This window comes from Cryptomeria japonica, chromosome 6, assembly GCF_030272615.1.
Source record: "Cryptomeria japonica chromosome 6, Sugi_1.0, whole genome shotgun sequence".
In the NCBI taxonomy this organism is placed as follows: Eukaryota; Viridiplantae; Streptophyta; class Pinopsida; order Cupressales; family Cupressaceae; genus Cryptomeria; species Cryptomeria japonica.
The window spans coordinates 537,885,242-537,897,253 of record NC_081410.1 but is presented as its reverse complement, the minus strand read 5'-3'; the positions used below and the strand labels follow the sequence as shown (position 1 = coordinate 537,897,253).

The 12,012-nt window shown below is 34.5% G+C and overlaps 1 protein-coding gene across 3 annotated transcripts; it reads left to right on the top strand.

The window, feature by feature from the left end:
* The first annotated feature begins 5,735 nt into the window (after positions 1-5,735).
* On the top strand, positions 5,736-11,201 carry LOC131030255 (probable E3 ubiquitin-protein ligase BAH1-like). 3 transcript variants are annotated; one of them, XM_057960983.2, is made up of 7 exons: positions 5,736-5,824; positions 6,015-6,197; positions 9,279-9,523; positions 9,633-9,881; positions 10,181-10,318; positions 10,522-10,580; positions 10,849-11,201. In XM_057960983.2, exons 1-7 carry the CDS (start codon positions 5,764-5,766, stop codon positions 10,955-10,957), a joined length of 1,044 nt encoding a protein of 347 aa, XP_057816966.1. In that variant the 5' UTR covers positions 5,736-5,763; the 3' UTR covers positions 10,958-11,201. The 3 variants fall into 3 exon arrangements, with proteins under 3 accessions (XP_057816966.1, XP_057816968.1, XP_057816967.1); XM_057960985.1 differs by having other exon boundaries at positions 5,802-5,866; positions 10,849-11,086; XM_057960984.2 differs by lacking the exon at positions 5,736-5,824 and adding an exon at positions 5,830-5,907.
* Positions 11,202-12,012: the final 811 nt, after the last annotated feature.

Here is a 12,012-nt window from a genome sequence, read left to right as displayed (position 1 = left end):
CGATAGTTTGTTGGACCTCCGTGATGCCTCCAAACTCTTGCCAAGGGCTTCAAACATAGTTATAATTAAGAATGGAGATAAAGGATCCCCTTGTCTAAGTCCTCTAGAAGCTTCAAAGAAGTCTTCTGGTTTCTCGTTTAGTAAGATAGAGAACCTAGGGTTTCATATACAGAAGTAAATCCAATTTATCCATTGTTTGTTAAAGCCAAAGGCCTTCATGCAGCTGCATAGAAAGTACTAGTCTACTTTGTCATAAGCCTTTTTAATGTCTAATTTTAGCAGCATATTAGGCTGCCCCTAGTTTTGGTAGGAGTGTATGGCTTCCTGGACAATAATAATCCCATCTAAAATTGATCTATTGGGTACAAAGCCTGTTTGTTCTTCTGATATTATGATAGGTCGTAATTTTTTTAATCTATTAGCCATGACTTTAGCTAGTAGCTTGTAGATCATGTTGCATAGAGAAATGGGACTGAACTCATCCCATTTTGAGGGGTTCTCCTTCTTTGGGATTAAGGCCAGAAAGGTGTTATTAATTTCTTTTAGGAATCTCCCTGCATTGCGGGTGGATTCCAAGGCATTAGTTACCTCGTCCCCTAAGATGTGCCAACATTTCTGGAAGAAACTAGCAAGGAAGCCATCCAGACCAGGGGCTTTGTCTCCGTGAAATTGTGTCCGAGCTGTTTTAACTTCTTCCTGAGTGATTTTGGAGTTTAACATTTTGTTGTCATCCTCTGTTATTAGTTTGGGTATGTTATTTGTTAAGATTCTATTGTTGGGGAGATCAGAGTGTTCCCAATTGTTAAGGATGTTTTCAAAATACATAATTGCATCTTTTGCAATCTGATCTCGATCCATTATGATCTTATCACTGTCATTGGTGATTTGGGTGATTTTGTTTGCTGCTCTTTTAATTTTAACACTATTGTGAAATAATTTGGTGTTTTGATCCCCGTCTTCTAACCATGATTCTCGAGATTTATGTTTCCAGTATATCTCTTCTCTAGCCAGAATTCCTTCATATTCACATAGGAGCCTTTTCTCAGCTTCATATGTCTCAGAGGTCATCCCATTTTGCATCACATCAGTGTTTATTGTCTCCTGTTCATTCTCAATTCTTGACTTTTCCTCAAAGATGTTTTTAAATTTCTCTTTGTTCCAATCTAATATCTTGTGCTTAATCTCTTTCAGCTTAGAGACCAGACAATACAATTTTGATCCTACAAAGATACTATCCTTCCACCATTTTTGTATGTTGGGGAGGAATTCTTCGTGTGTAAACCACATTCTCTCAAACTTGAAGGGATACCCTGTTTGCTTTGTTTCCTCCACAAGTTCTAAGCATATCGAGTAGTGATCAGAGCCTGACCAAGGTAATACCGTAGTTTTTAGTTCTGTATGGAAATCGGTTAGATCTCCTTTAAAGAAGAATCTATCGAGTGTTTCTGTGATGTTAGAAAAATATTTTCCCTTGTTATTCCATGTGTGGAAACCAATCTCTCTTTTGATTTCGAATAAGTTATCGTTGTTTATCCAATTAACAAAGTCTCTTTGTGATTGTTAAATGGTTGTTATACCACCGCTTTTATCCGATGGGTATAAGATAGTGTTGAAGTCACCGCCTATGATGATGTGTTTTTCATCCTGCATATTTAAGTATTGTTCAATTTCCTGCCACACTAATCTTTTCTTTTCTGTAGGAATTGGGCCATAAACATTAATAATTATAAACTCAAGGTTTAGACTAAGGGTTTTGACTCTGCCAGCCATCCAATTTTACATTTTGCATTGGCATGTGAATGCAACTGTACTTTTTCTCCACATTATACCTAGTCCCCCTGATGCCCCTATAGATTTGACAGCTTCCATTTGCCATTGGGTGAATTTTCTGCTAAAATTATTTATATCAGTCTTGCTTAGTTTTGTTTCTTGTATCAAGACTATATCCATGGCAGATTTCAGTATACTTCTCTTAATCAATCTCTATTTATTAGGGGCTCCCAAACCCCTAACTTTCCAAGTGAGTATGTTTATACCTCTTCTAGGGGGTGGGGAGATTTTCCTTGCCCCAAAAATGTTGTTATTTTGGCCTACCCCTCCGCATCCTCATCCATCTTCCTTTTGTCTAAAAAAGACTTCCTACCTCTTTTGTTGCTCAGAGATTTTCCACAATCAGGAGTTGGTCTCTCACTTCCTGTCTGGATGATACCTCTGTTTTGTGGATTGGTTAGGCTTCTATCTACTATTTTGTTATTGTTTGTTACCTGCATATTGATTAGTTCCTTGATAATAAAATATCTTTCCTCATTTGCATTCAACCCTTCCACAACAGGGGAATCTTTCAGAGTGGTGTAGGTTGTGGTTATATCTTCTTGAGCCTCCTCATTAGGGTTACTGGTCAATAGGGGTGTTTTTGGGGGGGGATTGAACCTGTTCTATAATGGGGATGTTTTCATATTCTGCCAAATTTGATGGGGTATCGATGAGTATTTCATCTACATATTCTTCAACTATTTTCTCCATTAGATTTTCTATAACATTGTTCAGTTTTGCTTGGATTTGTTCTTCATTATTATGAGCCTGAGTCTCTAAGGTTCTATCTTGACTGTTGCCCGAGACCGGGGTAGGAGGCAGAGTTGGGGTAGTCTCAATCCTTTGCTTACCAATGTTTATAATAAAGCCACCCCTATTATCATTAAATTGTATGTCTAATTTCGCATTTGAAGCTACAATTTTATCCAAAACTGTTGCTTGCGGCTTCTGTAAATTATGGTTTGACCTCTTGCAGAAGGCTAAATCTTTTGCTACTGGTCCATTATACCATACCAGTATTAGAGTATATATGCCATCGATTGTTTGTAAGATTATATTTTTTAGGTCTCCCTTAGCTTTGTTGAATTCTATTAGCATTTTTATGTCTGAGCTATCCGACCAATTTTTTTCAACAGCTATGAATTTGCCCAGACTATCCCCAATTTCTATAAGGATTTTAGCATGCATTAATTCTACTGGAACATTGTGAATTTCTATCCATTTTGATTCCATTTCAAATTCAAAACTATTAGCATCAAATTTCGGTTGCCAATCAATGAAGTTAAAATTTATGCCTTTGAAAAAAACATAATCTTTATGCAGAAGCTTGGCCTTCATAGATTTATCATGGCATTCTATGTATATAAAGTTGTTTACTAGGGTTGTTATACTTACCTGGCCATGTAATTTTGTTTTCCACCATTCCACAATTTCTTCGAGTGGCTGATTGCTCCCTCCCCATCTTGCAAAGAGACTGCGCCCTCTGCAATACTTGCTTAAATCCTTTGCTTCTGTAGGGTACTTGATTTTGATGGGCTCTGGGTCGAGATTTGTTGCCGCTAGGGCATCCTCATTTCTTACAACCTTGTATGGCGAGTTTCCCCGCTTCGAGACCAGAACTGATTTGGCGAATTTAGGGCCATGAAATGGCAGTGCCCTTCCTCCATCCTTCATGAGTCTAACATAACCCTATGTTCTGTTGGTAAATGGGCACGTTATCTGTTGTGGCTTACAGATGGGCTGTCCGGGGCCTGAATTATTTATTCGAGAGCCCAGCGGTATCTTATTTGCCTTAGTGGCGCAGTTGGGAATTTGTGAGGTGATGGGAATCACCCACATTTTTGGTTGCTCTGTCACCCTAGCTTCCCTCGTCGCTGCCCTGGCTGCTTTCTTTCCCACTACCACAGACCACAGATAGTTATGTGCAGAGATTTCCCTATCATATGGATGGTTGCCCACCATTTCCTAGTTCTTGCCCTGGTATGGACGATGTTCATCGGGTATCGATATGCATAATCTACGACCGCCCTAACAACCCATTGCCTTTCTACCCTGATGGTCTTCTTACTTTTCACAGTTTCCCACGGTTGTTCCTGCAGAGGGGAAACCCTACCAAATGTTGAGGCGAGATTGCAGAGCCATTTTTTCTTATTGATAATATCTAATTTATATTTAAATTGATTCATTTCAATCAATTCATCATGCTTAATCTTTATCTAAAATAAATATATTAACTTAAAATAGTTTCAAAATCATTCTATTTGTTTTAACATCTACAAAATATTTTCCTTAAATAATCATTAAATAAAAAATAATCTTTTCCCACATATGTAAATATTACAAAACCAAAACCCACTTTATTAAAGTTGATCTTTCCATCTTGTCTCATTTAAGATCTAGGGAGACAATGATGTTCACCCTTTTATTATTTTTTCAAGAAATTCACAAAGATGCTTTACTTAAATATTTGATGCCTCCCACGTATGTCCCATCCACATATTAAGGGTCCTTGAAAATGATATACAACTATAGCTATTAAGATTCTAATTATTAAATTATTGATTTATTTTTATAAAATGAGAAAGTTTAAGGGATGGATATCTTTGTTTGTAATAGTTTTATCAAAAACTTTTTTTTTAATGTTTAATGTATATTTTTTTATAGTATTTTAATTTTTTATTTTAAAGTAAAGATTTTCACTACTGTTATCAGATTTGCATAATCTTTACTTAAGTAAATATTATTATGTTTACATAAGTATTTATTTTTATTAAAAAGTTGTATAATATATTAATATATTTTTTAAAAAAATTTAATTCTTAAAATTTCAAGAATTGATAAGCTTGGAAATTTGTTTTATTATTATTATTTTTTTCACATAATTATTATTGTAGATATTAAATACATATCAATTTAAAATTATTTTATTTTATATAAATTTTATGTATTATTTTAAAAATATATAATTTTTTAAATTGAAAGTAAGCATTATAAATAAAGTTATGAATTGGTAAGGTCACAAATGAACGACCTCATCCTCAACACAAATACTTGGTAATAATATTCTAAAAGAAGTTTAAAGCTTATTATTAACATATGCCATGACTTGTCATTTTGAAAATATTATATTTATTATTAAATATTAAAGTTATTTCATTTTACATAAATTGTATGTATATTATTTTGAAAATATACAATTTTTTAAATTGGAAGTAAGCATTTTTAACAAATTTATGAATCGGTAAGGTCACAAATGAAAGACCCCTTGGTAATAACATTCTAAAAGAAGTTTGAAGGTTATTATTAACATATGTCATGACATGTCATTTTCAAAATATTATATTTATTATTAAATATTAACATTATTTCACGTTACAAATTTTTATGTATATTACTTTGAAAAATATATAATTTTAAAAATTGAAAGTAAGCACTTTTAACAAAGTTATGAATTTACTAAGTCATAATGGAAGACCTAATTCCTCACATGAATACTTGGTAATAACATTCTAAAAGAAGTTTGAAGCTTATTATTAACATATGTCATAACTTATCATTTTGAAAATATTATATTATAAATTTTATGTGTATTAATTTGAAAATATATAATTTTTAAAATGGAAAGTAAGCACTTTTAACAAGTTATGAATTGACTAGGTCATAAGTGGAAGACCTCATCCCCCATTCCCCAACATGAATACTTGTAATCACATTCTAAAAGAGTTTGAACCTTATTGACATATGTAACTAAAAATTCTCATAACAAACATTTAGAAATATTATATTCATTATTAAATATTAATTTAGTTCTTGAAAAGTTGGCTAGAAATTCTCATTAACCAGCAGTGAAAATTAACTCCTCCATAGGACCATACCCTAAGACTATCACGTGTGAATATTGGTTTTCCAGTAATAATACGTTACTTTCCACGCACGCCATCTAAATTTAGTATGAAAACACCTGGAGAAATTCAAGTACAACACTTTATACGCATTCCTAGCAATTCAGCAGGTAAGTTTCCAGCCCCTCCCATTGTTCTGTTCGATTTATAAGGCAAGAACATCTACTTTTTGTTCCGTACTTTTTGCTTATAGGTACAAGGTTGCGGTTTCAAATCGCGTTTTTACTAGTTTTTATGGCAAACAATCTATAAAAACTGGGCTGAATAAAGTTTGATGTGAAGGTTCTGTTTTCTGTTCAGGGAGAAGATTATGCTCTGTGAGGATGAAGTTCGGCGAGGCTTATTCCGAATATTTGGATGCGGAGGATGATCGTTTTCTTCAGAAATGCCGCCATCTTGAGTACAAAGAATTAAAAAATGTTCTGAAGAAGTGCAGCCATGCCGGTGAAGCTCCTGATCATGTCGACAATGAAATATGTCCTGGTATTCTGTTTTGTTACACGCAGCTTTTTTTAAATGAGTCTCGAGATTTTGCTTGACAGTAATATTGTTTTTTTCAAAAAATATGTTTTGTATGTTTGGTGACTTATGGCTGTCATGAGCTCTGTTTTCTTTTCTGGCTTTGGTTTATATTTTTGGGGTTGATATTTGTCTGCACGCATGTACGCCAGGTGCATGTTGAAAATAGTAAAGCTAGAAAGTATGGGGAATCATTGATAGATTATTATTACACCAGGCCTTAAAAATGGAGACTTGTGAATTTTACCCTGTTTATCGCTTTTTTAAAGAGAGATTGTTATTGTAAAAATTTCGAAGTCAGGAAGAGGTACAGTTTTGTTTTTTCCACAGTTCTGGTGGTTATTTAAAAAATGATTTGTTAAATTTTAGTTTGATTCTTTAATTACAGTATATTTGTTGAAGAGCATCAAGTGCAGAAGCACACACATTAAATGCGACTGTGAGCTCATCAAGGTTTGAACTTAGGTTATTTGTAAGGTGAGCCAAAAATGCCAAACCAGTAGACCTCTGCGGGGTCGGAGGCTACCTGTAGGTTGAGCTGCAGGAATAAACATTTGATCAGGTAGGTGCCTATACCATCATTATACACCAGGTTTTGTGGACATTGATTTGACGGCGGAGGTAAGTTTACTCTATAGTAGAGGTCTCAAGTTCGAATCCGAAGGTAATAGGGATGGTTGTCCTACTCATTATCGGGCGCCTGAGCGCATGTTGGATGTGCGCTGGATTAGAAATTGGAGACAGCACAATTCCCAAATAAACCATAAACCACAGGAATGCATGTGCAACACATGGTTATCGAGCCCCTCAGTTTTTTGAATAATGTCAGATTTGGGGGAAAATTGATCTGTACTAGTTGTACTTGTGATTCTCAAGTATGGTGGAACACAGATATTCATCTAGGTCTAGGTTATTACAGAGGATAGTCCCATCAGCGGCTAGAACATTAGAGATTGCATGGACAGTTACAAAAACATTTTAGTGTACATTTGATTTAGAGTGGTAATGGTCCAATGGGCTTGTTCACAGTGTATTGATTTGCAATATTCTTCTGGGTTTGACAGATGATATTTAAATTTTGACTTTTCAGGTCTTCCCACCAAATCCCTAATGATGGGTTCAGTAGGGAGACCTGAAACGTCAGAACCCGGACAACCTAGGAAGTAAAACTCAGAGGAACATTGCAAATACTAGTTCATCTTGTATGCAAATACTAGAGCATGTCAGACCAAGGTAAATTTGGTTCTGAGCTGGTTTATTGATGTGAAGGAGTTATGAGCATGTGATAGATTATCTTTCCAAGTGAGGACCCTATTGCCTGCTGTTCTATTGAAAACAATTGCATGCGCCTGCTTCTTATTTAGGGAAAGGCTACCTTTAAGCAGTATATCGTATAACCTTCCTGTTAGTCACAAGCCCTCTTTTAAATGGCTTACTATAGGGAAGTAAACACGGGATGTATGATTTTCATGTTATTAAGGAGCTCTCTTTCAAACAGACAACAAATTTAGAGAAGTAAGCTTGAGTTGTTAGAGGTCAGCACCTTAATATTGTCAAAATATGGTTGATTGAGTTAAAACTACAGCTTAGAGATTTGTGTGTGCCATTATGAATTGGAATTGAAGCTGATTGAATTCTTTTACTTGTATTTTCCACTTAAACAATGTTTTTAATTTTCGTTCCACAGATTTGGGGACAATGGTTTTTCAATAGCAGTCTGTTATGACCATTTCCTTGGAGGGCCATTTAGAAGATACCTAGATACTTTGTAGCAGGCTCTAGGATTTATATATACTGCAAGAGTGCTGGTTGTGAGATACTGTTTGTAGAGACTGAAAAATGATGCCAAGATATTGCATTTGCCTGCTGTTCGACACATTCAATCAAGAATTTCTGAATTTCAAATTTCCTGGGTAGTGGGTATAATCAATTTCGTATGTGTTCCATTTAGAGATACTTTTTGTCTGCGGACCATATATTTTGGAGATTGGTATTGATTTTCTAAACAAGTTGGCTCAAAACAATATTTTAGAGACAAGAAATTTATAAAGATGCTTGTTTTGTGGGTTCTACTCATACATCCTCTCTGTCTTATAGTTGAGAAATTGAAGATGATGAAATTTTCTGGCACCAAGAGGATACTACTAATCAAGATTTGTTTCCTATCCTAGGAAATGGTTTCCAGCATCCTGCGGACAGCTAGGTTGGAAAACACTTCCATGAATACAAAACAGAGGCTAACAAATAAGCAGGCCTTAATGCTTCTTAGTTTTGAGAACCAAAATACTCGTCACCGTTATATTCTCCATCTTGAGCTTAATGAACATTTCTGTACATGGAAGAAAATCAGAAGACAGAAGCATATATTCTTGATTCTGTAATATGAAAAAGTGTATATTTTGAATTTTAATCACGGCCAGCCCAGTATGAATCATTTTGAATTTCATAAAACATTTTTGTGCATGGAAGATTATTAGAAGACAGCAGCATATATTTTTGATTCTGTAATATGAAATGTTCTCTGTCTTCAATTTTAACCACAGCCAGACCCAGTCTCTGAAACCTGCTTCAGCACCCCATACTTCTAATTTAGGAAGGCGATATTCCTATCAAATGATTCTTTTTATAAAATGGACTTCTTACATCTAGAGTTACAAAACTTCCGGAAATAACTCTTTAGATATAATTTTCATTGTGCTTATACCTTGTTATGTCATCACAGGTCAAGCGCTTTCTGTAATGCACAAGGTAGCTCCCCACCTGCCAATAGCTGTTAAGGTCCTCTTTGCCATCAGATGTTTACTGTTTTTGTTTAGTTCCTGTTGCTTCTGGCCTTAGAAGAAAATTTTAGATTGTTGTGCTTGCACTCTGTACTTGGCTATTATTCTCTAATTTGCTGTCGTTGGTCTGTTACTCTGATCTTTTAGTTAACTTAATGAAACTTTATTTTGATAGAATTTTTTATGTATTAATCTTGAAGTATTGTGTATGGTATGTGATTTGCTCCACAAGGTTATATTTTAAGAATATGCTGTCTGTGGGCAGTTTGTGGCCAGAACTTCTTCTCCGAACTCTCAAGTGAAATATCAGATATAGCTGACTGCTTCAGTTCACGAGCCCGACATATATTACATTTGCATCTTGCCTCAGCTTTTCACAAATATTTACGGCGTGTCAGTCACTGCTTTGGTGATGACTATTTGGCAATGATTCAAGAAGGTCAGAACCTAATTAATTATGTTGCAATGAATTCCATCGCTGTTCACAAAATTTTGAAGAAATATGACAAAGTAAGTTAGATCAACACTGATCATTACAAGCTTTTTTCAGAAACTTTGTCAAATATTATCTATAGATTGATAATTATTTTTGAGCTTTGATTTTGAATTTGTATTGCAGGTGCACTGCTCTGAAAACGGGCAGAACTTCAGGAGAATTCTGCAGGCAAAACACCTCGAGTTATTGCAGTCACCATGGCTGATTGAATTGAGTGCCTTCCAGCTCAATACGAAAGACACAAAGCATGGTGCTTTCAGTGAAGAGATTTGTAAATGCTCGTGTGATTTCAGTGGAAGTGAACCTATTATTATGTGCACATTATCTGAAATTGTAAAGGTGGAATTTAGCTTGACATGTTCAGTTTGTTTGGTAAGATTGATTGTCTCTTTGCTTATATTTCAAATACTAAATGCTAATGTATTTAGCGTCCTACAATTTTTATTACATTTATTAAAATTGATGTTACTGATGATTAAGTAGAGGTTCCACTAAGTGGGCACTCTACTGTAATAGTCTTCAGAGGCATCTAAAGATCAGCTGCTCCATTTTATGTTAAGTCAATTTTGGTTTCAGACATGACTACAATGGACCCCTGATCAAGAAATAGTTCTTATAGTTTTATGCTCTAGGGGCGCCTTGTTTACTGAAGTTAAGTGATGGTGTTTCAGGACATCGTGTTTGAACCTGTAGCTTTGGGATGTGGGCATCTTTTCTGCAATAGTTGTGCTTGCAATGCTGCTTCTGTCCCTTTAATTGAAGGAGTCAAGAATGCAAAATCTCAAGCAAGGTGTCCCTTATGTAGACAGGTACAACATTATTTGCCAATTTCTGGTTCCTACCGTGGAAATAATTTGCATTAGATGATTGATGACTTAAAATATTGAGTAGATAACCATTGAATATTTCATTTTCTTATTTCCTGAAAATTGACCTCATGCTATATATCAATACGTTAAGTTGTGGGCATGAACATTGAAACACTAAGCAATTTTGGTTATTGTGATTACAGAGTGGTGTCTATGCAGATTCAGTACATCTGGCAGAAATGAATTTGCTTGTAAAGAAAAGGTGCGAGGACTGAAAATATAATAATATTGTGTTTTTATTGACTATTCAAAACATTTATATTTCTCATGGTTTTAGTATTTTACTGGATTATGGTTGTCTTAATTTATGAGTTAACACACCTATTTTGTGTGATGGCTATTTTGTTGTCAGAATTTATCAGTTGTTTATAATTTTGTGATATGCTACCTTGATTTTGCCAAATAAATCTAGTTGCTGGTTTGAGTGTCCATGGAAACAAAAACAATTAAATAATGTGTTGTCCTAACAGGTGCAAAAAATATTGGAAGGAAAGGTTTTATGTGGATCGGGCGGAGAGGATGAAGGAAGCAAAAGATTACTGGGATGTGCAGAGGAACTTTGTTCTGGGATTTATCTAGATTCTAGATCTATTTATAACAGTATCTAAGATAGAACAATTCTTTTATTCATGTCATAATAATAAAAAACTTTATGTCAGGATTTCTGAGGCATGTTTACATATAAGTTTCATTGGTGCTTAATAACTTTTCTGTTGTAGCCCACAGGTGTTCTTACCTGACAGTGACACTGTTTCATGGTATGATATCTCACTCTTGTATTGAATTGGTATTTATCATTCAATACAAATTTTGTTCCTAGAGATATTTGGTCCATTATGATTTTGAAAATTAGATATTTGAGCAATAGTTATTATCTCTCAGTGCATTTGTAGTGAAATCTACTGCTGTTTAGTTTTGACATAATTTTAAAATCCTCAGTGCAGTGTCATTGGCAGATTTTTGACCTGGAAACATGGTTAGGAAGCAACATCTCCTTTTTTCCCTATAAAATGAAAATGTTTGGGTCATTGAGAAATATAAACTCAGGTGTAGTAGCACATTTTCAAATGAAATCTTGGAAGATTAAAATTGCTTGGAATGGTTCCAAATCAACAAGATTTGGATATCGTTGTCCAGAAAGTGGTGAGCATTCAAATTCTGCTCAAAATTAAATTGGGTTATGAGCTTAAAGAATATAGAGATTTTTATTTTCTTATCATATAATTATATACCTGACACATGAGTAACAGGTCCTTGTGTGTTCTAGATATGAAATTTATATGACAATGTAATCAAAAGAATGTTTGGTTCTGAACAAGTCTGTTAAAGATTAATTATCTGTGTGTAATATCATTACATCATGTTTAAGTTCAGGGCAAATCAGTAAACACCTTATCATCATCCATGTCATTGTTATCATAAATTACGGTAGATATATGTCAATTTTTGCCACTTTATACACCTAAAACAAAGTTGACTTCAATAGCCTACAAAATCAAAAGCCAATGGACATGATTGAAACATGTGAAGACAGTGGAAAATGAACAAAGTGCTATCAAATTCTTTACCTGATTAGCATATAAGAGAAATACAGCACAAACATGTGTGGCCCCTTTCTAACAGCTCCAATTCAC

What these genes read in the sequence shown, in the direction of transcription:
- LOC131030255 (XM_057960983.2), top strand. Translation starts at nt 5,764, where the DNA reads ATGAAAACACCTGGAGAAATTCAAGTACAACACTTTATACGCATTCCT. An exon ending in CATTCCTAGCAATTCAGCAG is followed by an intron (nt 5,825 to 6,014) that starts GTAAGTTTCCAG and finishes TTTTCTGTTCAG; the next exon opens with GGAGAAGATTATGCTCTGTG. An exon ending in TGACATGTTCAGTTTGTTTG is followed by an intron (nt 9,882 to 10,180) that starts GTAAGATTGATT and finishes ATGGTGTTTCAG; the next exon opens with GACATCGTGTTTGAACCTGT.